Genomic DNA, 21291 nt, shown 5'->3' on the forward strand with positions numbered 1-21291 from the left:
GACAAGTATGCAATCGTAATGACTATCAAAAGGTGGTAACTAACTACATTTCAAATTCAAAATTCATATGATATTTCCTTCTTGCCTTTTTTAGAATAATATAATAATAATAATAATAATAATAATAATAATAATAATAATAATAATAATAATAATAATAATAATAATAAGCTTTACTTAAAAAAAAAAAAAAAACAATTAAAAAGATTCCTCTTCCGAACTCCACATTTCTTATGGCATGACAAGTAAAATAATGTCACATGTAGAAAAATTTCAGGCAATATTGTCCGATATATATATATATGAGTCAGAGCCTCGCCGACTCTCTCTGCAAGATTATAAGCAATCTTGCTTTCTATGCTACACAGTGCTACTAGCAATTATTGCTAGCAGTAATAACTAGCAATAATTTCTAGCAATAATTATCAGTAATAATTTCCAGCGTAATTGCTAGCAATAATTGTCAAATGTAAAACCAAGGGCTGCATTTTAAAGAACACATTTAACAATAGCTATTACAAAAAAGTTTCACAGCAGTTTGAAAGAATATAACAAGAAGCTTGTACAATCTGATATGCTTGTTAGAAGAATGCAAGAAGAAAAAACATTGATTTTTTTTGGTGGTGTCAGGTGCAGAAACATTATTTTGAGCGGGTGATGTAAGGATACATGCGAAATCCCCCATAATGCTACCATAAACAGTGTTTAGCAGCCTTAAAGTCTGATTTTACCAGCTGCTAAAAATGCGACATATGTAAAGAATGGTGTTCACCTAGCATTCTGAACCTGCAAATTTGTGCTTTGCCATCATTAATCCATAAACATTATATTGAAATGCATTCAAATGAAGAAAAGAGCATGCAGTTGGGTTGGATCTGGATGCTAAGTGGATGCAAACATTATAATGTGATGTAAGGATTTTGCCTTGTACATCAAAAACTTTACACCTCTTGCTACAAGGTGCAAACCATTGTAGAAGCAAGTATTTAAGAGCTGTATAATAGCAAACACCTGCAGAGGCCTGTCATTGGCTTCAGGATGGCTGCTGTTGTACACTTCCTGATGCAACGACACTTGGCTCTTGTTGAGGATAGACAGGAACATGTTTGGAGGAGAAGGGCAAGAAGAAGAAGACTGCATATTCAATCCAAGGTCACCTTGTTTGGGATGCCGGAGGATCGTTAGCATCTTACTCAACAGGTCATCTTAGACCTAATAGCTGAATTAAGGGATGAGCTAGACCCCAGCATCAATCTAGGGACCGCTGTCCCTGCACGTGTGAAAGTGCTGTGTTCTCTGCACTGCTTAGCCTCTGATTCCTTTCATACCACAGTTTGAATGTTTGGAGGGAAAGACACATTTCTGGATATCAAGCTAAAAAGGGCAGGCCAGTAAATATCATTTTCTAAGGTTACTCACATAACTGATGTTGGCTGAGGCTTTTCCAAACAACTCTGTTTAATGCTGAGTGACCTCTGACATTTTTTTTTCTTTGTATTTTCGTGCTTCACAAATGTCATACAGCGACTACTGCTCTCTCTACTCCTAACTCTGCGAGTGCGGCCGCTAAATAGACCATGCTTATTGAGACCCTCATTAGCATAACTGTGGATCATTATTTGTGCATGTTCTTAAGTTTCCATAAGGCGCAGTGCAATTTGAATTTTGCATCTGCAATTATTTGCACCCCCAAATGTCCGAATATAAATAAATAAATAAATAGATAGATAAATAAATAAATAAATAAATAGATAGATAACAGAAGCAGTCCTTAGCCAGCAGTCAATATCATAGCATAGCAGGCAGTCTACTGAGCAACATACCAGCTAAGACATCTTTTCAATAAACAACCTGCTGTATTGAGGGGATGGTCTCTTTTATAAAGCACTGTGGGGGCCCCAGTGGGGTAGGATTCGGTTTTGATCCAAATATACAAAGCTAGGTGTTTAACAGCAAATACTGTAATTGATAACTGTGACAGCCACACTTTAAAAACATCTTGCCTACTGAACTTCTACCTAATCAATAAATAATAGAGGGTAACCTTTACTTTTTCAATTTGCTGAAGTCATTTGTTGGAACTTTCTTTCATAGTTCTCATTTCTTGTCTGTGCAAATTATTGTCCCATCCAATTGTTGTCAGAACTACTATTACAGTGGTATCTGGACATCAAACCCACTTCAACCCTGCTCTGTGCTCTGTAATAACCTAGAGGGTGGTCCCACCACTCTACTTATAAGCGTTTACTTTTTTAAATTTAAGCTGATACTGATTGTTTAAAACACAGTAATAAGGCTTTTTGTTTACACTAGTGTCTGTTGACTGGTAGATGATGACCTGAAATGTTGTATCTTGATTGGCTGAGTGTCCAATGTGCTGTTTATAATGTATTTTATGATGGCGATGAAGGTGTAACAGAATGTTAAACATTGTGTACATGGGTTGCATGTAACCACACAGTAATTTCTTTATATGTTTCATGTAGTTAGTGGGTCTTTAACCCTACAACGTGAATCTAGAATACCATTTTTCATTAGCACCAGTTCTTCATGGCAAACAATCACTGACTCCATAAAAAAATACTTCTGGCCTACTTCTTGTCTTGCAATTCCTAAAGGTGGCTCATTGATAAATCTAATAAGGTATGAATCAAAATTGATGACAGCCCTGGAAACAAATAAAAAAAAAAAAAAAAAAACTTTGGTTAGACTGGCTCATTAAGAGAGCCAGCCCACTGTTCCTGATATGACCCACTTAGTTGACAATCATACTTTGGGGGTGTCCGTGGATCTCCAAGTTGCCTACTACTACTGAAGATAGGCAGATGATGTCAACAGCTAGACAGCCAATAGCAAATGAGGTGAGGTTTTTAAACCCTGCAGTCTGTTCAGTAACACTATAATATACAAGCCTTACATGAACATTATTCTTAGCAGCAAAAGAGGTTAATAAGAAAAATGAATATATATCACTTGCTTCCTGAGAAAGCAACAACCCTTTCCCATGGCTGTTCTTGGGCATCTTAAAGTGATTACAGTCCCTGAAGACACTTTCCATACACTTGAGGCTTGGTTCTGTTCATATGATACACAGAAACAATGGGGCTTGGATGAGGAGAAAGAAAATATGAATAACTGTTTAGTAATTAGTTCAGCGGTAGCATTCTGTAAACAATCCCATACTCTATACGTTTATTGGATTTGTGTACATGCCTCCCCCAAGAACTGCCAGCATTGGCTTACATGGAAGCTATGTTTGATTGGTTAACTGTTGCTGACTGGAATGAAACTTTTGGAATTGAAAAGCCCCATCCCCAATCCCCCCCCCCCCCCCCCCCCCCCCCCCCCCAAATAAACTCAGACATTACAGCTAACTTTTAAAGAATAGCACATCAGGATATAAAAGCAGCTGCATGACAAGGGTCATTAATTGTGCTGTTTTCTTTTTTTTTTCCTGCTCTGATTGTCTTAATATTTCCCCATTGTTGACCGTCTGCGGTTTTTAATCACTAGACATAATTCACTCACAGTTAGGGGCCTGACATTTCCAATTTCATTTGTTATCTGCAGTGTTGTATGTTGTTTGTCTTAACTGATGATGGCTGTCTGTGATTGCTTGTGTTGCCTTGCCCCTTCCACTGCTTGTAAGGGAGTGGGAGGGAATGCAGAGTTAAGGTTAAAAACCCTAACATCGCATTTCCCTCCTTTTGTTGTTTTAAGAGCAACCCTAACTGATGCATTAATTAATCCAAAATACATGCAGTGAAACTTTTAAGAGTTTCCTATCCCACTGAGTTTGTTTGTCTGTGGTTTTTTTTTTTTTTGCAGTCAGCTGCTGGGCCAAGATTTTACAGAGACCCATTATACTGAGGATGGGGTACCAGTGACAATCTCACCAAATTGCACAGTAAGTAAAGTATCTAATACTAATTCATTACAGAGCCAATCCAAGCTGTCTCATTCTTCCGTCCTCTGAAAGAACTCTTCTGTACGTCTTAAATACACAGTCACTCTCAAACACACATACTTTTTTGACACACTCATAGTAATTGCTAAAATACAGTCCCTAAATTGAACTAGGAATATGAGGAATAGCAATTAAAACAGATCTCTAGCTTTGCACAGCAAAAGCTGAGTCGAGCATTGGATCAGTGCTTGATGCGTTATCACTGTAATGTAAGAGAGGAGAGATAATCTACTTGACAACCAGGATGCGAGAAAACACTGTAGCATGTGTTTATTATTTAAAATGACAAAAGAAAAGTAAAGAAAACAAAACCTAACCCAATCTTGAGACCTATCTAAACAGATGTTGCCTCGAACTAATAACGAGGCAAGTTAAGCCTGTTCATCTCAAAACCCAAATCACAGTCCAAGCTGTAGTCCAAATATCCAGTAGATAGTTATCCAGTTTTTGCAATAATATCAATAACAATGATCTCACTCACTCACTCACTCACTCACTCACTCACTCACTCACTCACTCACTCACTCACTCACTCACCAACCAAACTCCTACCATCACCCTCTCCAAACCACACACACCATTGGAGAATGCTACTTATTTTATAATCCCTTATTAAGCAAAGCAGTGGTACTGGCAAGGAAATCTCTTTAACCTTAGATCAAATCATGGAAATATCAAATATGTTTTATGCACTTCCTATACCAGATCAAATTGTCTGTCGAATTGCTAGTATCTTATTTGTCCTTCGATAAGCAATATGTCCAATGATCGGCAAGGAGAGGATTTATATCTTACCTCAATCCATTATGTCCCAGCTGAGCGCCAGAGTCTTCCACAGCCTTCATCTGCTTTTTGGCTTTGTCTGATGGAGGAGGGCAGCTATCCTGCCCCTCTGCCCATGGTTTCCCTGTGGTCAGCCTCTACACTTATCTGCAAGCTAAATTATGGGCAGGGGAACCTTGAAAGGCAAGGCCAAAGGTCAAACAATGTAGTGTAAAAATATGTATAATGTGGTAGTGTTGTCTATGCTAAAACTCTATTTATGGAGCAGTTCACTGGGCTTTGTTGCAAGAGCTGAAGCATGCACTGAGATTCCCATCTGTCATGCTCTTTGTTCTGATACATTTTTAGGATGCCTCAACACACCAAAACTGGAATACTTATTTGACAAAACCAAAAATAAAGAGCTGGTCAATTCGCTTTTCAGATGGTATAAAAAATCTACAAAAAGCCTGTAAATAAGCTTGTTCATCAGGTATTCTGTGTCGAAAATGCAATCGATTGAGACATCAGGACAAGCTGCTAGTTTGATTTCTTGTGTAGCACCTGTGAGGTGCAAGTATCCATATCTCCCGTATTAACTCATTCACAAGGACAGGGTCACCTGTTTGATATCTCAATTCCTTACAATATCACAGCACAGTCTCTTAAAGTATTCCTGGATACTATGTGGTTCTTACAGCATTCTCATTAAATATTGTTCCCTACATGTAGGCGCCGTGTATTATTGCAGATTACAATTTGTAACTCAACAGCAATGGTTTTGACATTTTTCATATGCCATTCATCAAGCGTTCACATCTAAACGTCATATTGCCACATGCTGTTGAAGAGAAAAGGTGTTGCTGAAACGGGGGTTGGACATGAAGGATATGCTAGAAGCTGCAGCATTCTCAGTCAGATAGGGAGTGAGTGATTGGTATGCAGGGGAAGACAATCCACCACCGCAGCCCCAGTGCTAGTTGATAGGTGTAAGTATCCCAGTGATACCACAGTGCAACAATACAGTAAGTGCCTGTCTACATCTAGACACAATGGGAATGCTTGGAGAACAGGTCATTGACGAGTACAGGGCAGTAGCGGACTAAATAAGGACTTGGTTTGCATTACTGATTAATCACCATTCCTATCGAAATGTGGGAATACTGCTTTTAAAATACACTCAAGTTCCAGCCTGAGTTCTTGTTCTTCTACAATTATGAAAGGAGTAATAAGCAAGGCTTCTAAAGCTATATTCTACACCAACACCAACATCAGCATCAGTTATTTACTTTTTGTAACACTACATACCTGAAATTCCCTCTGCTTCCTGGCATCTTGACCAAAATGTTACAAATTCAGCAAAACAGTGGTTCAGGCAGGAAACTCACTTTTAAGATAGATTAAAATGGTTAAAATCAAACATATTAGGCAACCCCATTACGTGCCCCTCCTGCCCCTGGTTTCCCTACAGCCTCTCCACTGTCAGCAAACTAAATTATGGGCAGGAGTACCTCGAAGGGCAAGGCCAAAGGCCAAAGATGTAATGGAAATATGTATAACATAGAATTGACTTGTCTTGTCTAAGCTTTAATAAATATTACATGAGTTTTCCTGACAGAAGTAAGGTATTTGATTTTAAAGCCTTGATTATCATTCACTTTATTTTTAATGTAAACTTGATTCATAATGTATAATGGGTGCCGTGTGAACAAACAATATTGTATGCTGTTATATTTTTTAAAGAACGCATATGTCTTGCAGTAATTAGGAGAACAGTAGTAATTTTTGCTGTACCAAAAATTGCTAGCATGTTTTCATATGGAGGCTTTTGGCAGCTGAACAGAAAGAAAAGTCTGTTGCAATCCATGAATTATCACATGCTGGAAATTTAGGAAACACAGACCATACACAATAAACACAGTATTACCAGATGTTGCAATTTTCTTTTTTAAACACAACTGTGATTGTTTATGCATATTCTTGTCCAATATTATTAATGAAGTAACTTCACATCCCTCAATGTTCACGTGGCAAAAATCCTAATCTGGCTTTAATGGCAAGTAAATATTTTGACTTGAAGTCTAGTGAGGTTGTAAAATTACTTGTTGTGTAAAATGAACTGGGAGTTAACTAGGAGCTCATTAAGAGGAAAACCCCTAGAAACAAAAAAAAAAAAATTCATAACTGCAATTACAGCTGCACATCCTAGGGGACATTTTTCAAATACACAGAATATGATATTAAAACATTAAGAAATAAAATGTTCTGAAAATATAGATGTTTTTAGAGTGTTATTAGCAAAGGTGCAGTTTTTTTTATGTGCACCTTTTAAGGCTATTTCACCTGAAGAGTAAAATTATCCCCAACCCTTCAATGTCTTCTTTTCTTTCATTAACCGATCATATGCTTTCCCTATTGACTAGCCAGTACGCCAATTATATTCTTTGACCCTGAAGACACTGCTGAATTGAAATAGCCCAGGAAATGCAAAATTAACACATTTCCTGAGAATAAGACATATAAGCTGAGAACTTTCTTTAACCTATTGTAGTATCAAATATCATGGTTTAAAACCAAAATATTGCACGTTTTAAACCTACAATATGTAGCCAATGGAAGTACAAAACAGATAACTGGGCTTATTGTGTAAGCTACACTTTTAACCTGGAAGTGAATTCTTATTTATTAAGGAGTAAGTATGAATTGTAAGTTTCCCTTAAAAACACGTATTCCCCCTATTGCATTGTGGGTCAACAGTGCTTCAGGTTGTTGGACTGTTTAAATTACATATCAACCTGGTTGCATTCCTGAAGGACCTTATAAAAATCTTGTCTGATACAGTCCCAGAATTGTTTATAAAATTCAGCTTGCAGCCCGTCGATCCTGGGCGCTCTCTGGTTGGAGAGCTGCATTGCGGCGGCAGTGAGCTCCTGCAAGGTCAGAGGGGTGTCCAGCCTGTGCCACTCCTCCTCACTCAGACTGGGGTGCCCCTGATGCAGTCACTCCATCTCTCCCAGGTCACAGTTCTCAGCCTTAAAGAGACCACTGTAGAAATGTCTGCAATTTTATTGCAGGTGACTCATTCAGACTGTACTAGCCAGTTTCACTGGCAGTCTGAGTGGTGGTGCTTCTGTGTTTTAAGTCAAAGCTCAAATGTCAGTGCAGGGGTGGCTGTTTTATTTTCTCCAGGTTTTAAAGTAGAAATTTTAGCAATAAATAAAACTGTTCAAGGAAGACTCTTAAAAGTAGAAGTAAAATATGGTGATTTTTTAAATTAGTTTTATTAATATTTATGCTCCTAATGTTGGGGGGGGGGGGGATTTTTTTTTTTTTTTAAAGTTGAGTCAGGTGTTGGGATAATGTGACACTGGTCATGTCCTCATACTGGGAGGAGATTTTAACTGCACTATGGATTTTAACAATGATAGAAACCATGAGGAGCCCAAGACCTATCTATCAAGAAAAGTGTTGATTTCTTTAATAGTACATAATTTGCCCTTAACGGTTTGGCTGGCCGAGATGTCAGAGAACTGCGAGGTATCGGAGAAACTTCCATCATCCTCTTCACCCTCCTCATACAGCAACATCTGACATCCGTCGATTCCTCTGCCTCCGCCACCGCCGACTCCACAGGCTGAGAGGGGCCACCCGGGACAGGATCCCCATCAGAGCCGGCTTGAAATCCAGCACCGCGGACTTCCTCCTCACAGCCAAGTACTGTACCACCATAGGGGCAACAGAGATTCATCTCCACTAACCACACCCGATACTTGAACCTGAGAATTGGGATCAGCAGGCCGGGAATCACCATCCACACCCTCCTCCGTCCGACTACTCTGTTCCACCGTAGCGCAGGGCTGAGACCCTCCGCCACTGCCGTGAGAAACCATAGGTCCCCAAATTGACTCCCCCCTGCCTGCCGCGCCGGCAGCAGAAGAGGACGCCTTCCTCTCTTTCAGCCGCCGTTTCTTCCCCACCACCTTGAACTCACTCTCTTGGTCAGCATTAGCTGATGTTGTAGCAGCCTCTGGCTCGGCTGTAGACTCGCTGCTGGCAGGCTGTTGCTGGACTGAGTGGCCTGGTTCCGGTTGCTCTGTCTCTTGCACCTGCGCTCTCTGAACCACTTCGGCCCCCTCCCCGGTAGCATTACTATTACCACTCAGACCTGCTTCTGCGTTTGACTGTGGGCATGAGTGTTTGAGATGCCCCTGTTCCCCACAACGAAAACATTTCATTATGTCTGTTCTTGCAAACACTACATAGTCCCTACCTTCAATATTAAAACGCCATGCAACATTTAAAACAAAATCAGGGTCGTTCAGAAGTACAAAAACCTACCTTCTAAAAGACATTACATGTTTAATTTCTGGTACCTTGCAACCGAGTGGAATTTGTTGAAAAGGCGACATTATTTTGCTGTATCGAGAGAGCTCTCTCAAAACTACGGCGTTATCAATAAACGGGAGGATATTTGAAAGAATAACTTTAGTCCAACTGAATAACTTTAGTCAATTTTACTGACCAGAATTTCTTGACACAGGAAAACAACTATTGTTTTGTTCATTCGTGAGGCAGATTTAATATTTCCAAACCCGACTGACCTTCCCACGGCCAACAACACATCCTCCACGGAGACATCGGGGTCAGGTATACACCTGAACCCGTGTCTCCGAGTCAGCCCCACCCCCCGTACCACCCGAGTGGGAGCCCATCCCCGGGGGTACACGCTGACTAAAAGTTTGCAGATATTAAAACAAACTTATATAAAAAACAAATGTATTTATATATTTAATTAAACTAATTTAAAGTTACTAATACAGTTCACCGCTCGCACAGTTCACTGCTTCTTGCTCTTTGCTCACAGGCCCCTCCCACAATCCCACAATCCAGAGAGAGAGAGAGAGAGAGAGAGAGAGAGAGAGAGAGAGAGAGAGAGAGAGAGAGAGAGAGAGAGAGAGAGAGAGAGAGAGAGAGAGAGAGAGAGATTGAGTGCAAATTAGTGCAAATATCTATGTTTCAGCTTTATACAAGTTGTGGCCCCTTTGGTGACAGTGCCCCTGAAATGATCTTGCGGAGACAGATTTCCATATGTGAATAGGCAGTGTATGCTTTTTAATTAAAACAATTATAATAATGACACTTTTATGTAGCTTGAAATATTCCAGAAGTCCACAATATCAACATTTGTTGAAAGTGGAAGTGCAGCATTGAAATATCTGGAAGGAACAATCAGTAAATTTAGCTCATTATAGTAGCTTCGAAAAAAATACAAATAACATATCAAACACATGGTACCACCATGTATATGTCTTTTATTATTATTATTATTATTATTATTATTATTATTATTATTATTATTATTATTATTAGTAGTAGTAGTAGTAGTAGTAGTATTTGTTTCTTAGCAGATGCCCTTATCCAATTATTATTAAGTATCACATTACAAAATATCACATTGTAAAGAATCACATTTCAGAATAGCACATTACAAAGCAGTTATAAAGTATAAATATTAAAAATTTCAGACTTACATAGTAATACATATTAGATAGGATTTTATTAGGTCATTATTTTGTTTATCTTAATTTGTGATCAATCAAAGTGTGAGATAATGAGAGAGAACTACATAGCACAATTATTGGCCAATCTCCAATCTGCCGTTTTTATCCAAGGTTCTAGAGAGAGTTGTTGCCAATCAATTATACATGTTTCTAGCTCTTAATAACATATATGAAAAATGTCAGTTTGTGGAAGTTGTAAATTGTCTGTTTCATAAGCTCTGACTCAGGCTTTTCCTCAATTTTATTCTCCTAGATCTAAGCGCTGCTTTTGTCACTGTTGACCTCTCCATTAAAGATCAGTGGGATTGTCAGGCGGTGTCCTATCTTGGTTCAGGTCTTATCTTTCCTATACAGTGGCTTGCGAAAGTATTGACCCCCCCTTGGCATTTTTCCTATTTTGTTGCCTTACAACCTGGAATTAAGATGGATTTTTATTTGGATTTCATGTAATGGACATACACAAAATAGTCCAAATTGGTGAAGTGAAATGAAAAAAATTAATAACGGAAAAGTGGTGCGTGCATATGTATTCACCCCCTTTGCTATTAAGCCTCTAAATAAGATCTGGTGCAACCAATTACCTTCAGAAGTCACATAATTAGTTAAATAAAGTCCACCTGTGTGCAATCTAGGTGTCACATGATCTCAGTATATATACACCTGTTCTGAAAGGCCATAGAGTCTGCAACACCACTAAGCAAGGGGCACCACCAAGCAAGCGGCACCATGAAGACCAAGGAGCTCTCCAGACAGGTCAGGGACAAAGTTGTGGAGAAGTACAGATCAGGGTTGGGTTATAAAAAAATATCCGAAACTTTGAACATCCCACGGAGCACCATTAAAGCCACTATTAAAAAATGGAAAGAATACGGCACCACAACAAACCTGGCAAGAGAGGGCTACTGACCAAAACTCATGGACCAGGCATGGAGGGCATTAATCAGAGAGGCAACAGAGACCAAAGATAACCCTGAAGGAGCTGCAAAGCTCCACAGCGGAGATTGGAGTATCTGTCCATAGGACCATTTTAAGCCGTACACTCCACAGAGCTGGGCTTTACGGAAGAGTTGCCAGAAAAAAGCCATAAGCAAACACGTTTGGTGTTCGTCAAAAGGCATGTGGGAGACTCCCCAAACATATGGGAGAAGGTACTCTGGTCAGATGAGACTAAAATTGAGCTTTTTGGCCATCAAGGAAAACGTTATGTCTGGCGCAAACCCAACACCTCTCATCACTCCGAGAACACCATCCCCACAGTGAAGCATGGTGGTGGCAGCATCATGCTGTGGGGATGTTTTTCATCGGCAGGGACTGGGAAACTGGTCAGAATTGAAGGAATGATGGATGGCGCTAAATACAGGGAAATTCTTGAGGGAAACCTGTTTCAGTCTACCAGAGATTTGAGACTGGGACGGAGGTTCACCTTCCAGCAGGACAATGACCCTAAGCATACTGCTAAAGCAACACTCGAGTGGTTTAAGGGGAAACATTTAAATGTCTTGGAATGGCCTAGTCAAAGCCCAGACCTCAATCCAATTGAGAATCTGTGGTATGACTTAAAGATTGCTGTACACCAGCGAAATCCATCCAACTTGAAGGAGCTGGAGCAGTTTTGCCTTGAAGAATGGGCAAAAATCCCAGTGGCTAGATGTGGCAAGCTTATAGATACATACCCCAAGAGACTTGCAGCTGCAATTGCTGCAAAAGGTGACTCTACAAAGTATTGACTTTGGGGGGGTGAATAGTTATGCAGGCTCAAGTTTTCTGTTTTTTTGTCTTATTTCTTGTTCTTTTATTTATTTATTTCACAATAAAAAATATTTTGCATCTTCAAAGTGGTAGGCATGTTGTGTAAATCAACTGATACAAACCCCCCAAAAATCCATTTTAATTCCAGGTTAGGTAATTAGTTTCCAAATAGGAAAAATGCCAAGGGGGGTCAATACTTTTGCAAGCCACTGTAGGTTTCAGTTTGTCTCTGTTGGGGAGGTGAAATCAGCATTGTCTGAAGTTATCTGCATTGTTTCGCAGTGCTCTATTTGAGTCCTTTGTTATTTTTGTTATATATGTTACCTTTAGGTGACATTTTCCACAGACATGGAGTGAACTTCCATTGTTATGCTGATGATACTCAGCTATATTTGTCTTTAAAGCCTGGAGATACATCTGCTGGGGTGTTATTAGTTGCGTGCCTTGCAGACATCAAGTGTTGGATGTCTCAGAACTTTTTAATGTTGAGTTCTGATAGTCCAGAGGTTATGCCAGCGGGCTCTCCGAACCAACTAAAAAATGTTGATTTAGTTGAGTTAGACTGTAGTATTTCTCGTCAGTACTAAAACTAGAAAAAAATGGGGGTCATCATTGACCCTGATCTATCAGTTAAGACATATTAGGAAAGTTATTAAAGTATGCTTTATCATTTCAGAAATACAGCTAAACTTAGACCTATTACTTCTGCACCTGAAAGCTGGAAGACTAATGCATGTCTTTGTTTCTTCTAAAATTGATTATTGTAATTACTTTTCTCTGGTAATCACAAAACACGTGGTGTCTCGCTACAGGTCCTTCAGAACACAGAATTCTGACTAAAACCAGAAAGTGAATACTGTATATTACCCCTGTTTTGGCTACTTTCGACTGGCTCTCTGTACAGTTTAGAATTGATTTTAAGATTTTGCTTTTAACTTATAAGGCCCTGAATGGATTGGCACCCAGTTACTTATAGGAATTATTGACCCCGTATATTCCTAACCGCACTCTTGGATGCAGAGCTGCTGGCAATTCTAGGGTGAGTAAAAATAATAGGAATTACCTTTTCTTGTAGACCTCCTAAATTATGGAATGCTCAACATTCTGTTAGGGAATAGCCTTTTTGTCTTAATTTTACAATTTAACAATCAAACCTGCATTTTCTTTATGTCCTTTTAAATTCCAGTTGTATTCATGTTTTTTTTTTATTATTATTATTAGACTGTTTTTAATTGTTTTATTTTTACAAACTAGCTTTTTATGTAAGTTTTTTAATTGTACAATGCCACTTTTTCAAGAAACTGGTTGTTACTAATCCTGTATATACTGCACAGCACTATAGTTAATTGAAGTTCCTTTCAAACTATTTATCAAGGAGTAGCAACAAGCAAACAGATGCTATTATGATGTTCTAAAATAACTTTAGTAATGTAAATACATTGTAATTCATGGAATGTGAAATTGCATTTGGTTGCCTTTATTGGCGATGGAATGTACTGACTGTGGAACATAAACCAGCGAGGGGCTTGCTTCAGCCAGACAGTCTGTACAGAATTTAATTTCCTAGCCAAAAGAAAAGCTAGACCAAAAGAAAATCAAACAGTTTTGTTAAATTGCAGGGTGGCCCTAGCTAATTCTAACAGTGTAATGTTTCCCAAATATAAAGCCAACACTTCCATAACCCTGACACTTACATTTTAAATGTGACAGTTAAATAGAAGAAACACATGCAATGGTGTCATGTTCCATCTCTAACAGTTCCCCGTATGCAGCAATGAAATTCATTATCATCATCGCTATTCTTTTTTTTTTTCTGTTCAGTGTGTAATGCTGACAACAGACATTGTTTTACTGGAAGCTCACATCTTGTAACTTTTAAACTATTTGTGCTTCAGCTATAAACCAAATATGGTCAAGCTGCTTTATAGGATGTACTGAATGAGAAAAAAAAAAAAAAAAAAAAAACATGACATAGCTAGTGTAATCTGGAGTTTCCCTGGCCAACCACTGTACAAAGGATCAGAGACACACTGTAGGTACAGAGTTTGAATGTTGTTACCTTGACTCACCAGCAGGAGTCATCTAGAAACATGTTCTCCTACATCCTTCTTCTCTCTTTTGAAACCTCAGAGGTCAGGTCTATAAATTTGAATGTGTAGTTGAAGTAAACTGCTTTGCCACCATCAAACCTTTTCTGTTTTATTGTTCCCCTGCAGGACCATTGCTTCTACCACGGTCAGGTGAGAGGACACAGAGACTCATGGGTGGCTCTGAGTACCTGCATTGGAGTCAGGTAGGTTGTGATTAGGTTTGAGCTTTTGACAAGCTTTTGAGATGAGTAGAATATAAAGGTGTTGTGTCTTGCTGTGCATGGAATGGGTAAAACTGAGCATGGGGAAGGTCAGGTGTACAGTTTGCAAAAACATAAGAATATAGGAAAATGTATTTAATAAGAATTTAGAATCAACACCATGGCTAAGTAAACCATTCAATACCACCTCCACTCTCTGTGTAAAGAAGTGTCTCATACCTTCTCTCCTAAGTCTGTCTCCACTTCACTGCAATGGTGTCTCCATGTCCTGGTTTCAGTCGTGTGCTTAAAGTACTGGCTAGAGATAACTTTGTCGGGCTCTTTTTAAGTTTCAAGCAAGTCACCCCTACTTCTTCTTTGTTCACGACTAAATCAATTCAGTCTCCTGAACCTTTTTTAATTGCTCATTCCTTTTAAGTCAGAAAGGCCGACAGCACCTAGCTGTTGGGCTGTTAAGATTTTTCTGGCATTTTGAAAAGGGCACAATAGTGGGTCTCAGACTTGTTGAAGCATCAGTATGCCAGGATGCAGCTGCAAATAGGAAATGAAGGAACACTGTGTCTCATGTCTCTCACTAAAAGCAACCGTCCAGTCGTAAATTCTGTACAAATGTTTCTATTTTTTTTATCCAACCCTGCATATAAAATACTATGTACTAATCCAAACAAAACTAAATATATAGCTATACCCTTGATCAACATACCACATATTCAACACACCACTGTGCCACGTAAATAAATACTATAATAAATGTGTTGAGTGCTTGGTATATTATGTTTTCCACTAAACAAGCAGCTGAATGTTGTCTCTTGCTCTCCTGTGGTTTCACCAGCAAGACAAAAATAAAAAGTGTGTCTGTGAGCCAAGTTTGTGCTTTCCTAACATTTTCTTTTCCTTAATTGAAAGTCAGAATGTGAAGTAGACTGAAGCATTCTGAGGCCCTGTGACCAGCTCAGCTGACTGCCCTTAAAGAGCCTCTTCATTGTCCTGTCTCTGAGCCCTCCTTGTTTGACATTTCCTCGTGGAAAAGCGCCCCACATGGTCCACTGGTAAAAACAGACTTGCACATATCTGGCTCTTGAATGTACAGTGGTGCATGTGTGGCACAGACAGGATGTGAATAGTGTGTCTAGAACCGAGTTTTGCGGAGAAAGTGATAAAAGGGACATGCTTTAAAACCTTAGCTGTGTCATTTTTCTCTATTAAAAACAGGAACTATTTAAAAAATTATCCATGGTAAAAACATAACAAAGTGTAATAATGCATAGTGACAGCATAGTCCAGAGAGGTATGATAGAGTGTATAAATGGTAAACTATGGTAACTGCATGGGGAAACTGCCAAATTACTGTGCAAATCTACTGTCATAAATTTTTAAAAGGCTATTTAAATTAATTAACAACGACTTGTGTCACTGGCATCATCATTCGGTCCTGTTTGAAACAGAATGTGTAGCCTGTTTAGTGGCGTAGGGCCCCAACAACTGGATTCAAATAATATCAGTCATTAGAGGCAGCAACTGTTTGGTTTATAAGAAAGAAACCAGATGTAAGGGAGTCCAAGTGGGGTTTGAAGTTTTTTTTTCTGTTTTAACACTGTTTCATGTATGCTTGTGTGCTAATATGACTGGCTGTAGTTGAGGGCAGGTGCAGGATGCTGCCGATCCTATGTGCCTGGATGGTCCTTGTACTGTACGGTGAGATTTGCCTTGGCAGCAGAGGTTCATATTGAGCCTCAGGTCTGCGTTGTGTACGTCTGTTCTAGCTAGAAGGAAGACCAGGCAGATTAGGCTCTACAGTGCTAAAGGCTCCCTTTAATGGACTACCACCATTACTGAAGATAAAATGATACAGTTGTTACCTTCAGAGAGGGCTAATCCAAACTGACCCAGAGCAGCCTGAGACAAAACGATAGGTTACGGATGTAACCCCAGTTCCCTGAAAGAGAAGACGACCAACAACAATGCTTTTGGGATATGCTTGCCACAGGTCAAATATTTACTGAGCATTTTATGTCAGAGCTGCCAATTGACATCCTCGGACCCACCCCCGAGGGAATATGTAGACACATTCTCTTTTGCATCGAACCCACAAATACGAGTGATACGACCTTGCAAGGTTTATTGGTCGCCTTCTCTTTCAGGGAACCGGGGTTACACCCGTAACCTATCATTCCCTTTCAATTCGAAGGTGGCCAACAACAATACTTTTGGGGAAGTATATTAAAGCCGTCACGAGTGAGCATGAGTGGAGACAGGACAGGAGGAATGTCTCACTACTGCCAAACTAATGTTTGTGGTGTGAACATGCAACCTCAAGGACCCTTGTGCCTAATGAAGGCACTGAGGAATGTACCACATTAAGTCAGCAGAGGTGAACAGCCCAGAGGGATAATAAATGCTTCTGTGCCCAGATCAACAGCCAAAAGGTTATGCGGGGCAACGCTGGGGACCGAAGTCCTCCCTGGCGGTTGACATACACCACTACAGACATGTTGTCCATGTGGACAAGAACATGTCTCTTCTGGAGCACTGGAAGGAAATGTTGGATAGCAAGGTGGACTGCTCACAACTCCAGCACATTTGTGTGCAGGGACGTCCATACACCTTTTTAAGATGGGCCTTTGTTATCCTGCATTGGCTGTTAGGGCCTGCAGGGTCCTTAGATAAACCTCCTACCAGAGGGGCAACAACGCCACGATGGTAGAATCCACCGGTGGGAATTCCGCTAGACCCAGTGCCCTCATGCCTTCCAATGAAGCCAGCAGGCTGCTTGCTTAGAGACACTCTGAGCCGGTCGGTGCCAAGAAGAAAATCTGGAAACATTGGGAGAGGCTGGGAGGTTGTGAAAACAGAGCGGTGCTGTTCAGGCGCTGCCTTCCAGGGAACCTGGAGGAACTTGGAGGCTCACTCCATAAGCGCCCATACTGAGCTGGAGGGAGGAGTAGTACCAATCTCTGAGGTAACCTCAGAGCTGGGGCCCATCTCCTCGGTCAATTCTTGGACCTTAGTCTCTTCCTGTAGGAAGGAGACACCATCCCAGAATGCTGCGATTGAAATTACATCCTGTTTCTCCTCGCTCATTGCCACGTCTTGCTCTGAGACATTCGGGGCAACCACCGGTGATGGCGGAGTTGATCCTGGGGCAGGTGCCAGAGACAGAGCTGGGGTCGGGGCACAGAGAAGAGCCTGCTTGACCAGGTACTCCAGAACCTAAGCCACCTGGCTGTTCAGTTCAGAGATGAGAAACTTTGAGCAGCTGGGAGCTCAATGGGCTGGAGCCTGCGCACTGGGTATGCTCTGTGACGGGCTTGAAAATAGATGAGGGTGGTGTTTCCAATGCTGCAGTCCTCAGCTGAGCTGGCTGAGGAAGCCGCACCAGTGAACACTGAGAGCTTCCTGCGCAGCCTAAGCAACAATGCATTGAGGTACTGAGGGCACCAAAGCACAGAGTGTCCAAGCACTACCTGCTGCATTTTGTATTTGCGTTTTTTTTTAGCTCTTTAGCAGCTCTAATTTTCTGGAGAATTCCTTAACACTGTTCAATTGTGATGAATCTTGGTTACGACATTTTCAAGTTATTGAGAGTCTCATAATAAGGTGATATAGGGAGGCTCTTGTCCTTAGTTCTTTATTAGGACCTGTATCTAATATCAGTTTGGGACATTGTTTTCCTTGATCACAGCCTTGACACAGGGCGGCATAGACCCCAAAAGGGGCTGGAAGTTGTCCAGAGGGATGTTAATCTATTCTGCCAGAGGTGTAATCAGAAAATTGTGATGACAAATGTGTTGTTAAGGTTCATCCCAAACGTACTCAATTGTATTGAAATCCGGAGATTGTGATGACTGTGCTTGAAGTCATGCTCCTAAAACCATCTGAGCACAATTCTGGCATAATGGATAGGTACATTATTGTCATGAAAAAAGCAACTGCCATTAGGGTAAAAAAGAAGCATTGTTTTGTGGACTTCATCCACAATGTTAATGTAAACCACGTCATTCATTCGGCACACACCAGGTAGACAGGTCCTATTAAAGTGGATACGCTGTGTGCATATGTAATCACACATTTATGTTAACATAGATTTGGAGAACTACTTATCTCATTGTGTTGAAACTTGCTTATTTAGACTATCAGAACCTGGATGTGAACAGGTTAGCGTCACGGCTCAGGTGTTACAGGCAGGGAGAGACACTTGGACAGAAAGACTATGTTTTAGCACCATTGCGCAATTATAATAAACAAAACACAGGAACAAATGAAAAGGCACAAGGGCCAAAATAAACAGTTTAACAAAAACCTAACAAACTGTTCAGACTGGGCAGGGTCTTCACTGAACATTACAGAAACAAAATAAAATAGCCCCCAACACACACACACACACACACACACACACACACACACACACACACACACACACACACACACACACACACACACACACACACACACACACACACACACTTGCTTGCATTACTATATTTGTGGGGACTTCTCATTGATTCTCACTATATTTTTATTTAATATTTCTAACTCCAATCAGACAAAACTCCACACAGGGTAAAAACTGACAACAACCTAAATATTTTGGCAAATTATATATTTATTTATTGATTTATTTATTGAAGGCATATCAAAAAGGTCTTTTACAAAGTGGGGACATCGTTTTTTCAGAAGTTATTATCATTGTGGGATCATTTTCTCAAATTTTGTCTGCACATTGATAGTAATACCTACCTATGGTGTTTAACTTATGATCATGCTCACACTTCATTCCCTAGCAGCTCCTAGTGGCCCTGTACAGTTGTGTATACATTTTATTGCATTTACCGTAATTCTAATACCCTTTTTTGTTGCTACAATACACATACACTTAAAAACAAATACAAAATATTTTAGGGAACACTGGCATTGATCTTCTCTCTCTCTCTTAATAAAATGTACAGTTTGTTTTGTTAGAGCCCCATCATTTAAATTATACATCCCAGTTTACGACACATGCAGTATGAAATCAAATGTTATGAAAATATTACTCCTAAATTACATTGTGACCTTGCTAAATGAAATAAGGCATACATTATCAATGCTGTACAGTGAAAATAGGCACACTGAGAGAAATATTTCTGTAAACTCATGCAATTAACATAACAAATGCTCTGTTTGTATACAATTAACACTTAATTAACTGTATCTGTAAACTTAGGAGTTGTGCTCCAACACTGATAGCAGTAAAGTAAGAGGACTTGTATTTCAAAACAGATTTTTCTTTTCAATAGTTGTTTGCTATGTGGAGTGATTCCCAGCTGGAAAACCATCTGCAGCACATTCCCATTATGACTGTGTATGCCAGAGAAGAGCAGCAGTGGCCCCTAGTGTATTCATATAGAAAGACACACGAGACAAGGAGGCGGCTTTACTGAGACTTCCCCAGATTAATTCCTATCCGCTGTCAACTGAAAAGCATGTGATTAAAAAGTGATGCCTTGTCCCCCAGTTTGCTAAATGTTCAACTAATACAAAGGAGGAGATAATGGGAATTACTCACAATGAAATTGCCTTATTTTCACTCTCTGTGAGGTTTTCCGGTTTAATCGCAGTTTTGTTTTTATTTTGGTACCGGTGCAGAGGCCTCATTGTTCTAAATGCTAACAACAGCTATTACCTTGAACCAATGGGAGAGCGAGATACGGCAGGTCACGTGATCTACCGGACAGAGCATCTCCCAGTGAGGGGAGGGACCTGTGGACATGACCACAGCTCTCCACAGTCAGGGAACAACACGGTGGACATCGCTCGTCTTATTAAGCCCTTGCATCAAAGGGTAAGTCACTCACATCTACAGAATGTCCACCTACCTTTCATCATTGAGTGGTTGTAATTGCAACTACTAATTTTTTTTTTAATTAAAGAAAAAAGTGTGTGTTAAGATGTTTTTACCAGAGTTCAGGAGCTACGCTTCAGTTCTAGTTGCCCACCATAAAAAATTTTTAACAGGAAAGTAACACAAGTGTCTTTATATTATTAAGAGCCAGCTGGCCACTTTGGAAACAAGTTTCCTTTAGTTTTACTGCTGTGCACTATATGTTACTGCAGTGACTAATATAAAGATGCTTCTGCTGATGTAACCTACATTACATGCCTATGGCAGGCAGCTGGAACAGTAGAGGAACTCTTGAATTCATATTAAAAGCCACTTATTAAAATATTTTTCAAAAACACACAGTATTTAAGTAATCACTATAAGAAACGGTGAGAGTGATTGCAAACATTTGGAAAAGGTAACGAAAAAATGAAAACATTACAATATGATTTTTACTAAGTTTTTTGGTAGTGCACTTTGTTTACTAGCTTACAAGACTCTATATATCTCTATGAAGTTGCTTCCCAAGTGGTATGGTGACAAGCCCTGATGTTTAACATGTGATCCTAGTTCTGCTGCTACAGTGGAGTCAGCAGCCAATCAGAATGCTTTGGAATGTCCTTTATTCAGCAGGTGTTCCATAGGATAATGTTAACATGGAAGTACTGTGTAGCCTGATTGGATTAAAATGAGTTTAATAAAATAACGTTGTCCTGTAGGTACGAAGGAATGTCTGGAGCACCACCAAGTACATGGAGCTTTTCATTGTTGCTGACAATACTTTGGTAAGAAGACAGCATGGATGAAACATATTGATATGTACTAAAGTAGTTCAGGTATCTGCCTACAAGTAGTCATAGAAAGATCCCACAGTTTCAAGTCAACTAAGTGACTGATGTATGTAAAGGAGCTGCAACTGCATGGTTTGTGATGGTCCAAATGTGAAAAAAATAAGATGGAAAAAGTTTTTTCTTGGGGGGGGGGCTGAAGGTTTATAGGGCTAGATAGGGTTACAGGTCACAGAAAAAGGGACTTTGGACGGGCAAAGGTTTGGACACAGTTAGCTCTTGGTGGGGCTTGA

At 39.9% G+C, this 21291-nt stretch overlaps 1 protein-coding gene across 1 annotated transcript in view; it reads left to right on the top strand.

Annotated features, from left to right (window-relative positions):
* The window catches only part of LOC121294127 (disintegrin and metalloproteinase domain-containing protein 33-like), a 96621-nt gene that overhangs the window by 54328 nt on the left and 21002 nt on the right, over nt 1–21291 (top strand). The window contains exons 4-7 of the mRNA XM_041217711.1: nt 3829–3907; nt 14256–14332; nt 19976–20171; nt 20930–20995. Coding sequence (XP_041073645.1) covers nt 3829–3907; nt 14256–14332; nt 19976–20171; nt 20930–20995 — 418 coding nt within the window. The remainder of the gene's footprint in view (nt 1–3828; nt 3908–14255; nt 14333–19975; nt 20172–20929; nt 20996–21291) is intronic.

The sequence above is a fragment of the Polyodon spathula genome, chromosome 2 (genome assembly GCF_017654505.1).
Source record: "Polyodon spathula isolate WHYD16114869_AA chromosome 2, ASM1765450v1, whole genome shotgun sequence".
Classification (NCBI taxonomy): Eukaryota; Metazoa; Chordata; class Actinopteri; order Acipenseriformes; family Polyodontidae; genus Polyodon; species Polyodon spathula.